The 13169-nt window shown below is 39.1% G+C and overlaps 2 protein-coding genes across 2 annotated transcripts; both read right to left on the bottom strand.

Annotated features, from left to right (window-relative positions):
* Nucleotides 1-2664: 2664 nt before the first annotated feature.
* LOC141643060 (uncharacterized) lies at nt 2665-3475 on the bottom strand. Its single transcript, XM_074452081.1, has one exon. The coding sequence runs from the start codon at nt 3361-3363 to the stop codon at nt 2779-2781; it is 585 nt and encodes a 194-aa protein (XP_074308182.1). The 5' UTR covers nt 3364-3475; the 3' UTR covers nt 2665-2778.
* A 610-nt stretch (nt 3476-4085) lies between these two features.
* On the bottom strand, nt 4086-12862 carry LOC141643059 (DNA-directed RNA polymerases IV and V subunit 2-like). The gene is made up of 8 exons (XM_074452080.1): nt 12488-12862; nt 10835-11344; nt 10082-10294; nt 8609-9492; nt 7882-8185; nt 6248-7198; nt 5408-5679; nt 4086-4783 (listed from the first exon to the last, which is right to left on the bottom strand). The coding sequence occupies exons 2-8, from the start codon at nt 11342-11344 to the stop codon at nt 4282-4284; spliced, it is 3636 nt and encodes a 1211-aa protein (XP_074308181.1). The 5' UTR covers nt 12488-12862; the 3' UTR covers nt 4086-4281.
* Between the last annotated feature and the right edge of the window lie 307 nt (nt 12863-13169).

Below are 13169 nucleotides of genomic sequence, written 5' to 3'. Positions count from 1 at the left end.
ATAAAAATTATAGAGGTGGTTATCGCGGGAAATCAAAGTCAACAACTAGAGGAGGTGCTACATCTTGGAATTGTGGCGAGAGTGGACATGTAAAATGGAATTGTCCAAACCCTAAGAAAAATGGACAACGTAATCATAAAGGATGGTAATGCAGCTATTGCTGTGGAGGATGAAGGTGATCTTTTGGCAGTGAGTGTCGATGATCCGATTGAGTCTTGGGTATTGGGCTTTAGTGTATCATTTCACGCTTCTCCAGATAAAAATTCCTTTCATTTATTAGTGGAAGGTGTGGTACTGCTTACTTGGCAAATGGTAAAGCGGTGCCGATTATGGGAAAAGGTGATGTTGAGATACATTCCCCAACTAGTGGTAGGTGGGAGCTAACAGATGTCATGTTCATCCCGAACTTGAAAAAGAAATTGATATTTGTTGGAAAGCTCGATGAAGCAGGCTACAAGGTTGTCTTTGAGAAAAGTTCCTGGAAAATAGTCAAGGAAGCTATGATTTTAGCTCGTGGGACTAAAAGTGGAACTTTGTACACCACTGCAGGTGTAGTGACATGAGTAGTGTAACTGCTGGAGGGATGAAGAATGAAATTGTTCAAGAGATTTGTTTCGGGATCCGAAAACTATGCATATTGGGCCTTACACTAAGTACTGTGGAAGTAAAGTAGGTGGCTTGAAGGCAGAAGGTGGTCCGAGAATGCATAAGGTGAAACTGGCACACTCAAATGTGTGCGGAAATTCAAGTAGTTCTAATAAGGCAAGAAAGGGTGTTTCGTTTAGGTGGGAGTGCAAGCCCCGGAAAACGATGAGTGAAGCTTGACAAGTATGGTTGTCTTTGGGAACAAAGTTGAATGGTAAATGGTCAAGGATGGGGCTGGGCTCTTACATTTAGCATGAGCAAAGACATGGTCGTATTAGGTGGAGAAGTAAAGTTTGTGTTGCCTCCATAATTGTCGGGAGGTGGGAGATTGTTAGGAATTTATTCCCTCCATTATGGAGATTATGTTTCATAAGAAACATGCATGAGTGCATTTCTAACTCAATGAAATTTGCTACATTGCTCACTAACATAAATGAGAGGAGTTTCAAGCAGACACTTATTTAGTCTAGGAGTTCTAGCTTATTTATAAAAGAAGATGCAAGCTACGTAGTTTTATCGTACCCATTCCTCATTGTATATCTATTGAGTGATCAATAAAATTCCTAGTGCGACTATAGTGAGGAAGTAGCTAGGTTGGTGACCTTCGTAAATATTGTGTTCTTGTTATTTTTCGATTCTTATATTTATTATTGTGTGTGTGGTCATACCAAAAATCCCTACAGAGTGACAAGTGGACAATATGTTATATGGATGATAAAATTACGCTCCAAAAATATTCAAAAGTAGACAAATGATGAGAGACCCATAAATTTAATAGGGAAATAAATGACCTAGACAAAGAGTATAAGATCATGCTCTTCAAAAGACTCGCGGGGAAATTGAGTAATGTATCCCATAATAGATAACCATCGGAAAGAAGATTAAACCTGGAAGCCTGCAGGTTCAATTTCAGATTTTTTTTAGGGTTGAGAAAAATCCACAGCGGGATCAATTCATATCATTCAAATTGGATATAGCAATGTCTACAATATAATGACGAAAATTTGGAAACCAAACTTGATATGAGCTAACTAGTGTGCGACTCTATTCGACTTTCTACCAACAAAAGGTCAAACTACATTGAAAATCAAATGGATTTCATCTGACAGCAGGTGGAAATCGCTTTGGCCTTGCTTCCTCTGCTGCAGCGCTTTAATCATCGTCTTACAATCACTTTCTATGATGAACTCAATATGTCCCCTCCTCGCTTCACGTAGCCCTCTAGCACCACTTCAGCTTCAACAACCCTTGATTCGACCTCTCCCATCCTTCTTTCTGCAAATCCCGCCTTACCGTTACCTCACTATCCCCGCAAATCATTCCAATCCCTACATCACATCCCCCTTTCACCCCTACCCTTGCTTCTACATTTAACTTCATTACACCTTCATTGGCTTTTTTCCATCCGAGTATCCGACCACAGCCACGCTCCCACCCACACCAACTCCCATAGCCTCTGTATTCTCCCGCATCTCCCTCATCAGTCCATGAACACACTTAACCAAGTTCTCCACCCGCACCTGCTTATCGTCAAAGATTGTCTCCCGCTTATCGTCAAAGATCGCTTATTCCACGCCTCCCATATTGTCCATCATCCCAGTATAAATAACTCTCGTACCCCTCCTTCAACTCCTTCCACACATCTTCCCACTAACTCCCTCACCGCTCAACCCCATTTCTGATTTCACCTCCAACCCATCCCATACCCATCACACACCCACCCACAACCCCTAACGAGATGAAGACAAGTCTCCATCTCGCTGCTGCAAATTGGACATTTTGCATCCATCGACTTTAAACAAGCAGCCAAGTTCCGTCTAGTGGCCATCACATCATTACAAAAACTGCCAAAAAAATACCTTCACTCACGGCAAGAATTGAGCTTTCCATATCCTATTCCAAACATAATTCAATCATTAATGTGCACCAAAAATGTCTACTACGAGTCTTTCATCTTGAACATTCAAAACTCTTCAAACTCATCAAGAACGCTATGAAGTAGCCGACATATGTCCAGCATTTCACAATGCTCAATTCCAGTCAATGAAACTCTTGAAGACGATGACACATGGAAAATATATGAACAAATTTGTAATAACAGCAGATCAAAACCAGTTTTAACTGTTATTCAGTTTAATCATTCTCAACTGATTGCTCAAACTGAGCATCCATAATAACTCCATCGATTACATGTACTACCATCTCGTCTTTCTCAATATCAACTTGCACTGATCGAACCCCATTAACAATCAATGACCCGTCTGAATCTTTTGAAATATATAACGTGAACCCCGAGATTGAATCAAAAGACACCTCCTTTCCAAAACCCACTAAATCTGCGTAAATCTTTCGAGGCACAGACGAAAAACCTAGTATGAGAGAAACGGTTGCATACGTGTTATTCAGTTGTTCAGGTGCAAGACTATGATTAACCCTTAACCTCAAATCCCTTTCAAAGGCCAATTCAGAGGGCACAAACACTGTAAATGCAAGATCATTAGGTAACATCTCAACCATCATTTTCCCAAATTTGCCCAATTTTTCATCAATTGAATTGACCCCCTTGAATACTGAAGAATGTTGAGAATGAATTTGAGTGTACCCAGTTGGTATTTCAGGTAATTTGAACATTGAAGTAATCAACACAATCATACAGCATAAGGACACAAGCAGAAGAATCACAGCAATTGAATGACTAAACAACCTAACTACCCTCATGTTTTTTCAATTGATTAAACTTGTTAAACACATTTACCAAATTGGGTTTGTAAAAATGAGCAAAATTAAAGCATACAAAAAAATGTCAAGAGTATTAATTGTGAAAATTGGGATTAGATCAAGTATACCTGTAACATGAACAGAAAAATAAGCAGCAAAAGGGGGAAATATTTGATTGTTTTTCCTAAACTTTAATGTTGAGAACTGAGATTTTGAATCTAATAATGAGATCTTGAGGAATGAAATGCTGAAGCACGTTTTTCCTCCTTGTATGCGCCGCACAAAATGTCATAAATATGAGAGCATAATATTGAAAAAGTATTACTTTTGGTTTGGATGAGAGTACAACAGTAGCATTATGGGCGCTTCAAACCTCAATCATACGACTAGCTCTCTTATAGGACGTTCAAGTTAATAAATACGAGACCTATTTCTTTTTTAGGTGTCAGCATTCATTTGTTACCATTTTATACGAGGGAAATTTTTGAAAGGAAATTTGTTCATCCACATAACCTATTATTCAGGGTTTAGCCATTTTTGAGTACCAAAAAAAAACCTATTGTCAACCCGTCACCGGCCACCTAATAACATTGTCCACAAATGGTCCCCTCCCTTTTCTTGGTCTTTGTGCCAAAATCAAAGGTGAACAATTGACCGAGACAGAAGGAGTATAAAATAGGTGAAAACAAATGCACAATGAGGTACCAAGAAAGACAACGAGATACGATAAAATAGGTACGTACTTACATTATGAAGATGGGTTAACTTAAAGATGTCACAAGTCGTTAAAAGAGGTACGAAAAGACAAGGGATAATTAAGTAGTCTTGCAATAAATTTACTACTCATAGGGAGTACAAGCGTGTGTTAATAAGTTACTACTCAGGGGAGTACACACGCTGCCCATGAGCTGTCTTGAATTAACAAGGTTGGGTCTCGAACTGAAGCGAGATGCCCATACTGAAGAGTTCCTGAGACAATAGCTTGGCTCCATATGGAACATTCACCTTGACTATTTCATCAATAGACTCACAGAACCTACAGTAAGGCCCTCGAATCTTTTTGCCGCCCGCTACGGATCTCTGGATGACGTTGGCGATGTTCTTGCATTTGCGGCACACGTGCATTTGGGAATGATCGCTAAGCGTGAAGAGACGCTCATGCAGATTGGCGGAAGCACCATGAGCGATAAGACAGTCACGCTCCATTTCCCCGAATTTGATTCCGCCAAACCGTTTCCTGTCTGCTACTGGTTGTCGGGTGAGTGGGTGAACAGGGCCAGTGTTGCGGAACTTGACTTTGTCCTCAGCCATGTGAATTAGCCTTTGATAGAAAGTGGGACCCATGAATATCAGGGAGCGGACCATCTCACCGGTTCTACCATTGTAGACTCTTTCACTCCCCCATCGACAGAATCCAGCCCTGTAATCAATAATTGAGTGAGTGACGGCATTAGTCCCAATAATTGTTAGGGACAGCTATAATGAATAGCCCTATGGAATGTTCTTGTGATTTCAGAGGCAACAAAACAAAGACAAAATTAGGCACTCCGAAATAAAAAGAGAATCTTAGAAGATAAAGAGCAGAAATATGAGGTGCAAGAGGGAAAACAAAAATGAAAATTTGAATTTGCTTCAGAACGTGCCAAAGATGAAAATACCAAGACAACTCATTTGTTTGTCATCGTTTATTTATCCATCTTAGCCATTCACCTACATTTTCCACCATAGGTAAGTTTTTCTGTAATAAAAGACTCTTTTGCTCTCTTTCATCTCTCAACTCCATGTGCTTTAAAAGAAACCGAACCAAAAGTGAACGTATACAAATGGGTGAGTACAGTTTTTGACTCTTGTGAGAGCAAAGAAGTCTGCTGTTTAAGCACTATAAACGAATCAAAATCAATAATAGTTTTAGTGGCGCAATAGATCATGAACACATTTATGTTTTCTACCTTACTGGAGGGAGGCATTTGCTAAGGACAGATAATCACTGACCAAAAAAAAAAAAACACCAAGGTTTCCTTCAAGTTTTAAATGGGATACCGACCTATGAAGTTGCTCTGTAATGGATTCAACAGAGGGGGTGGAGAATGGAGTAGCATATCTCAAAGTACCACCACATGCAATGCCTTTTCCAAGAGCAGCCTCTAGTAACTGGGCAGGAGTTTGCCTCGAGGGAAATGCATGAGGATTGATTACGATATCTGGAACTATGCCTTGTTTTGTGAAAGGAAAATTCTCTTGCGACTCCAAGTATCCGAGCACACCCTTCTGACCATGCATACTAGAGAACTTGTCCCCAAGACATGGTGAACGAACCTGCAAAAAAAGTCGATTGGTAGCAGATTCATAGACCAAGTTCCACAAAGAAGTTTTCAGTTTTTCACAAGTGCTATGTATCAAAAGAGAATCGCATTTTCAAGCTTACAAGTAGACCATGCAAATGGGTCATTTGGATGGGCCATTACAGGTTTCTGTCGCTCCGGTTGCACTGTTATAGGGTCAGTTTGGGTACGGGTTAGTTCGGGTACGACTTGGTCTGATTTTAATTTTCGTTATTCCGGGTCATAGCAATTAAGCTTTACGTTCGAAATTAGTCCTTTCACCTTGTTTTGGGGCTGGCCATTTCACTATTTCAGTGTAGGTCAAATTTGGGTTGGGTCTAGCTAAGATTGTTTTTTCCAGGGCAGTTCAAATTTTAGTGTTCTTACCGCATAGTTGCATGTATAGTCTATCAAATCAAAGTGTGGAAGACTCTGAATTGACTAGACTGTACTGGGTGGTACAGTAAGAGTGTAAGACCAGTAGACCACAATATATATATCTGAACCAGTGTGACTGGTAGCTAATTTAACATTTAATCGAGAGTTAGTAAGAACTAGGATACCTGTCTGAGGGATACAACAGCAAAATTCTTGCCATCATCATTAGCTGAAAGAAGTACTTTCTGAACCATTCCTTTTTCAGTATGCTTCAGTTTGATGCTGTGGTCAGTTCCCGACTCTGAACACCTCCCAATGATAATATCTCCACTTTGAAGGTTAGCTCCAATATGAGGAAACCCATCATCATCGAGACTATCAACTCGTCCCAATTTGCTTTGAATTTTTCCGAAACTGACAGCATCATCAAATTTCCGCCTTTTTTCAACCGAGTCCTTATTATCTACTTCAGCCTTGTAACTCCTTGTATGTTCTGTTCTAAACATGCCTCGCTCCAATGAAGCCCGATTCATGACAATGGAATCTTCTTGGTTATACCCAAGGTGCACATTTACGGCCACAATAGCATTTTGCCCATTAAAAAATTCAGATTTTGGGAGTCTCTGGTTTCTGCCCAATGTGGAATCGGGTTTTCCAAGAGCATCAGCAATCACTGACCGGAAAAGAGGCCTCTGAGGATAATACATTTGGTGGGACAAAGTGTCTATTCTGATATTAGGGTTTGTGGAAGCATATCCAATAGCTTGTCCAGAATGTTTCTCGGATTGGTAAAGAACCCTTCGAGCATGATCGTGGTTAGCAAATGGAATGATTCCACAGCTTACACCTAATAAAAACGACATGTCAAGCTCACAGTGAGTGTACTTCTCAAGGCCTTTTCCTTTATCACCCATGAAGAGATACTTGATCTCCCATGCAGTGTGACAGTCCTCTTCCTCCTCAACCCCAATTAATTCAAGTATTCCCTTGTCCAGAAGGGTTTGAAAAGAAAATTCATCCCCTTTCAATAACTTAATCTTCCTTAGATTTTCAACAACTAGAAGGGGTCGAAGAATTCTTCCAGCATCACAAAATATGCGCACTTCTGTATTTTCTCTGTCTTGTTTGATTTCAACCTTAACAAGTAAAATAAAAAGAAGTGAATTCCTTGTGCCAGAAACTGCACATTATATGGTGAAATTCACGTGGCAATGTATTTAAAACATAGCAAGAGAGCAAATATGTGGCTAAAGTTTCATCCAAACAAGCATTACTAGTTAGGTAACACAAGTGACACGGCTACAAGATGAACTTCAAACAGCTTTGCATAAATAGTTTAGACAAGATAAACAGTGCATGCAAAGTTTAAAATATAAACAACACATAAAAAGCTAAAGCAAAATTACGAGCAACAGACTCACAAATCTAAAGGGATATTAGCTTCCGAAACCAATGACTCCCTCTGTCTCATCCATAATCCATGTGTCTATCGGCTTTTTACGCAAGCATATGCACGTAAGTTACTGTAAAATAACAGATGGGTGCACCAGTCACATGAGTACAACCCGGAAAATGAGGCTAAAAGAGTCAAATTACCGAGACAACCAAGGAGCAGATAACAAATGGGTGAGAGAAATTGAGACACACAGAGGAACAATTATAAGCATATGCGATAGCAAACTGAAACAAACTACATCAACATGTAAGTGAGAAGATGAGACAGCAACATTAGAAGTATCAGGAGAAAGAGCATATGAGGTATTCGAACTAAGATATTTAACTTCTACTGAAAAAAAGACTGAATGTGTCGGGAGAGTACCTGGTTTAAGAACTGGTTCCTGCGCCGCTGTCTTCTTAGCTCCTCAACGAATGTCGAGGAATTGCCACATATTCCAACCCACTCACCATCCATGAGCACTTTAGCTTTCCCAGTCAATGAGCTACAAGTATCATCTATTAGTGTCTCCATTCCACAGTTAACCATCTTCTTATGCAGTCTTATACGATCTTCCTCTACAAGGTTACTGCTGACAAGCCCAGTAGCAGCCAGATTCTTCACAAGCCCACAATTCTCACCATCCGGTGTAGATAGAAAGCAAAGTTTACCCCAGTGTGAAGGGTGTCTGAAACCGAACAAAGAAAACCACTACAATTAGAAAAAAAGAATAACAAGATAATGAGTATGTCATAGTTAGCAAGTTACTTCTAAGTACTAGGAGCGCAACCCTTTCTATTTAAATCAAATTCACAATCAGAAAAGGATAATGCTCACAAGGTTACAGAAGCAATAAAATGGTTCCTCAAAAATATCTGTTAATTGTGTCCTATGAAGCACAAATAAAAGTCTAAGAGTACGTATAGCAATTGTCTCTTTTACACACCTTTTTCTTCCCTTGATAAGGACATTCTAGAGTAAGAGATGTGTGTTTTCACAGAGAACTATGGAAGAAAACACATACTATGGAAAGTTAAAAAAAAAAAAAAAAACCTGCTCTTGAGTATTTTCAAACACTACAGAAATCAAGACACGGTAATGAATGACTTACGGGTATCTAGCATCTCCAACCTTCCCAGTGTATGAAACCTGCTGACGGCTTTTCCTCATATCACAAACTGTTTGCAAAGGATTAGTTCGCCTAAGGTTCGCAACCACCCCAGAAACCCTGTCAGACCTTATATAAGGGTGCGCCCAGTTCCCGGTGGAGAATGCTCTGGTTAGACCATTGGTGACAATCGACGCATCGAAATAATGGTCGATAGGGTACAATTCACGATCACCATAAAGGTCCCGTTGCATTGCTTTCACCATCCTCTTCTCAGCATGTCTCATATGGACCCTAAGCTCCCGCTCTAAAAGCTCTGAAGCCAACTCTAGACGTTTATTTCTAAAATCGTCTCTATTATCAGGCTTTCTCCTACCTGAAAATCCTTGCAATAGACATTTGACCATGTACCCAAGGAAGCGGGCCTTTTGCTTGGCGGTTGACAGACTGGGGAAAAGGTTCTTGTCAATGAACTCTTTGGTTGATTCAGATGGAGGAAATTTGCTTTCTTTTATAGCGCTATCAATATAATCAAAAGCACTACTACCCTTGCGAAAGTCACACTTCTCATCAGCATCATGAATGGATGCAAATAAAATATTTGTGATGCGACCATCGTCAATGTTGTAGTCAATTAAGTCAACTACCTCCTTATCATTCTCCACACCGAGGGCAAAGAACAATATCCATACTGGAACCTCCACAGTGGATAAGCAGTAAACACTGAGAACTTTCTCCCCTCCTTGTATATTATCAGCTTTTGGATTTTCCACAAGCTTAACATGCACCCTTCTCCTCTTATTGTCAGATCGGTATGCAACTTTCCAAAAAGGATCACTAGTTACCCAAAGCCTCCTTAAGCAAATCTGCTCTTGTGCAATGAAAGCCTGCAGTTGACATCATCTAATATCAAAGGGATTTTCTTAAAAAGTAATATAAAAAATTACCCAAGTGAAAGACAACACAAGATAGTGAATGATTGTCCTCCATATGTATACGAATAAAAGTCGGCGCTTCAACACAGAAAGACACACAGCGTAGTTGTTTCCTTACAAGAATGAATACCATTGAATGTTGACTCACCAACACCAACACGGTAACACTCACCCTCAAGACCTAGATAAGAAGCAGTGGGCAAGGACTCTTCCAACAATCGATAAAAAATATCAAGTCTATAAGGTGTTGGCATGCTTGCACAAAAGAGAAAAACAGACTCTATGTGCAAGCCAAAAACATAATACAAAATGGGGACCATTGAGAAGATAACAAGGGAAGAGCTGTGTCTGCAATAGCAAAATCGATATTGTACACAGAAAACATAAGAGGACAAGCAGTCCTCTTAGATTAAGTATTACAAGAGGGTCAGTTCCACTGAAAAATGGTTACTAAGATCCACTTAAACGCCCTGCCAGCCTTAACAAAGAAAAGCTACATACACCACCCCACCATCAATAATAGGGAATATGATAAACCTACCTTCTCAGCACCTTTGACAATAAAATAACCACCATTATCGAATTCACAGTCGCCTTTCTCAGCTTCACTCATCCAACATATATCAGACTTCACCATCACAGGTATTCTTCCAATAATTACATCAGTCTTGTCGTCTTTCAATATCTTTTTCTCAACATACTCAGACTTGCCAGTTTTGAACTTGTCACTTCTGACCTTTTCCTGAGTATATACCTGAGATACACAAGGCAATGAACATATAAGACGATATATACAACAACAACAACATTACCCCAGTGCCTCAATGGCTCCCGCAAATTGCGGGGTAAGGGGGGTCGGATGTACGCAGCCTTACCCTTGTGTTAGCAACACAAAGAGGCTGTTTCCGAATGACCCAAGATGAAAATTGCGTCGAGAACTGCATCGAAGGACCACTACTTCACAAGAGAAAGAAGTGTAGCCACTTTAGTGAGCCATTTTGCTTTATTCCATAATAATCCAGAACCAAAGAGTAATGAATCTTTGGCTCCATTGGAAATATGGATTTATATAAGATGATATATGTTAAGACAAAATCAGAAAATAAAATAAATAAGATGAAATACATAAGGTCTTAGCTCAAAAGAACATTAACTTCTTAAGTCATGTCAGTTGATGCTTTATATAGCATCGCAGTACCCAAAAGAGCTAATCAAAGCTCAAACTAAATAATAAACTGATAAGCAAATTACATACTAATCAATAAATAATAAAGTTAAATGTTATGAGACCAACCTGAAGGTGAGTTTCAACTTTCAGTCGAGCAGAGTAAGTCATATTTTGAAGCCGAGCATGTCGAGGGAGCAATTTAATGAAGTCTTTGCCGCCATCAGCAAGAAACTTCTCACCCGTCCAGAACATAGGTTGCTCGAGCTCAACTTTCCCAAATCTTACCCAGGCATATCTCCACTCTCCATCCCCTTTCTTTGAGGGATCATACCCTGGCTCGATTTTTATCTCCCCAATGGCATCAAAGACTTTTTGGATCCCATACATCACAAAGTTGTTATAGGAGTTAATCTGGTGGCTTATAAGTCCATATTGTTTGAAGAAAGCCGATGATGCTTTTTTACAGAAGTTCATCAAAGAAAGCTCCCCGACGTCATGGAGGTCTATATCCATGACATCAGCATCATCTTCAGATTCGATTTCATCATCGTCAAACAACATATCAATATCTATGTCGTCAAATGCTGCTTTGCCATTGCTACTAGTCCCCAAACCATCTTTTCCTTCAAGTCCCATCTAGAACAATAAACATGCAATACATAGCAATTAGACCGGCATATATATAACACAGTGAACTATCTAAAATAGCAAAACTAAACAGACTTATTTGCAAAAAATACAACACAAGACCGTCTATGAAATCTTTTTATAATCTAGTGTCCTTACGAGCATAAAGCTAACACAACTGAGCTATATAAAAGAGGAATGGGAAATTGGAAATTTTGGAATGTAACACCTTTGTTCTGTTATATTATTTCTTAAGTTGAGGAAGGTGGTTTTGTTCTATATTTTCTATCTGCCCTGTGAAAGGATTGCAACTACTTATCGAAATTCAAAGGGGAAATTTCAGCACAAGAAAAGAATTCAAACTCGGAAATGAGCACATGTGACATAAAATTATCACTCAAATCCAGAAATTAGTAACCGCGTCACAATGTCAATCAGCAAATAAAATTTCGTACCAAATGAACCAGACTCTCATTTCCAATTAAACCCTTGTAGAAATCACGCACTATAAACAATATAATACTCATTTCAATACACCGCAAAAATCTATATTATCTAATTTGTGTAGCAAAGAGATGAGATAACCGGCGAAGAATTATAAACTTCAGAGATAAGCAAAAAGATCGATTGATTTGATTTCACCTTCCACCAAACCCTAACATGAGAAACGAGAGATATATATTTGGTTATTCACTCCAGGAAATTCCACGCACTACTGAGAACTGACTTGCTATCAAATTTGTTTGGAGTTACTGACATGCATAGTGGAATAACAAAAAAAAAAAAAAAAATCCCTAGAAAATTTGTTGAAATTTGCAAAAACTTAAATGAGCAACACAAGAACACAAATTACTACATTGTAACAACACTAAACGCAGATAAAAATGATGACTTGTTTTCCAAAACACAAATTATAACAAAATTAAACACAGATTAAAGTTCATGTCTTTTTTTTTTTAATTCCAGCAAACAATAAAATGCAAAGAACGATTCAACAACAGAAACTAGCAAACATTGCAACAAAAATACAAAGCATGCCCATATAGGCATAATCTCATGAACTCAAACCAAAAACCCTAGACTGACATAAGTACTAAGATCATATTTCAAAGGGGAAGAAATGTGAAGGAAATACAAATGTTAGTGAGATACCTAGAAATCCCAGAAATGACAAGCGGAAAAGATTGAAACTTTGATGTGTAAACAAGGATATGTTCCTCAATTTCGAAACCCTCTCCAAATTTTACAGTGAGAGAGTGAAAAGATGCTGATTCTGCGTGGGTAGAGAGTTGGAGAGTAGAGTCTAGGGTGAAGGACAAAGTTGTTGGAGGGGTCAAATACATGCATTAAACACCCATTTTATCACACTTGGGTCTTTCCGATCAATTGGTTCTTCCCGATCAATTTGGGTTCTTTTAAACGGTTTGAATTATTTCTTAACACGATCTAATTATCACAAATAGAAATAATGGACAAAAAATGGAGAGCATATTTGACTCCTTTTCGATTCTGTTTTCAATAATATACTTAAAAATGAAAAAGTTACTCCCTATTATATTTTTTTTTGGGTGGATAAGAGTGTGATTAATCCAACTTAGGTGGGTGTTTGTTTCGTGTGTTGGAATTATGAATAATTTCCGAGTAGTATGAGTTTGGGAACAGTACTCGGCCCAGTAATACTCACTCGATCGAATGAGGTAGGTCCACTCAGTCGAGTCCCTTCCTTACTCAGTCGAGCAACCACCATACAAGGATTTCCCCAGAATGCCCACTCGGTCGAGTCCATGAGCTATTCGGTTGAGTGGGCTCCATTCAGTCGAGTGCCCACCCTTAC

The sequence above is a fragment of the Silene latifolia genome, chromosome 2 (assembly GCF_048544455.1).
Source record: "Silene latifolia isolate original U9 population chromosome 2, ASM4854445v1, whole genome shotgun sequence".
Taxonomy (NCBI): Eukaryota; Viridiplantae; Streptophyta; class Magnoliopsida; order Caryophyllales; family Caryophyllaceae; genus Silene; species Silene latifolia.
This window is presented reverse-complemented; position numbering and strand designations above follow the sequence as displayed.

Coding starts and splice junctions, on each gene's coding strand:
- LOC141643060 (XM_074452081.1), bottom strand. CDS start 3,363: ATGAGGGTAGTTAGGTTGTTTAGTCATTCAATTGCTGTGATTCTTCTG.
- LOC141643059 (XM_074452080.1), bottom strand. CDS start 11,344: ATGGGACTTGAAGGAAAAGATGGTTTGGGGACTAGTAGCAATGGCAAA. Junction 10,295..10,834: donor AAGTTGAAACTCACCTTCAG/GTTGGTCTCATA, acceptor TGTGTATCTCAG/GTATATACTCAGGAAAAGGT. Junction 4,784..5,407: donor ATTACAGAGCAACTTCATAG/GTCGGTATCCCA, acceptor TATTGATTACAG/GGCTGGATTCTGTCGATGGG.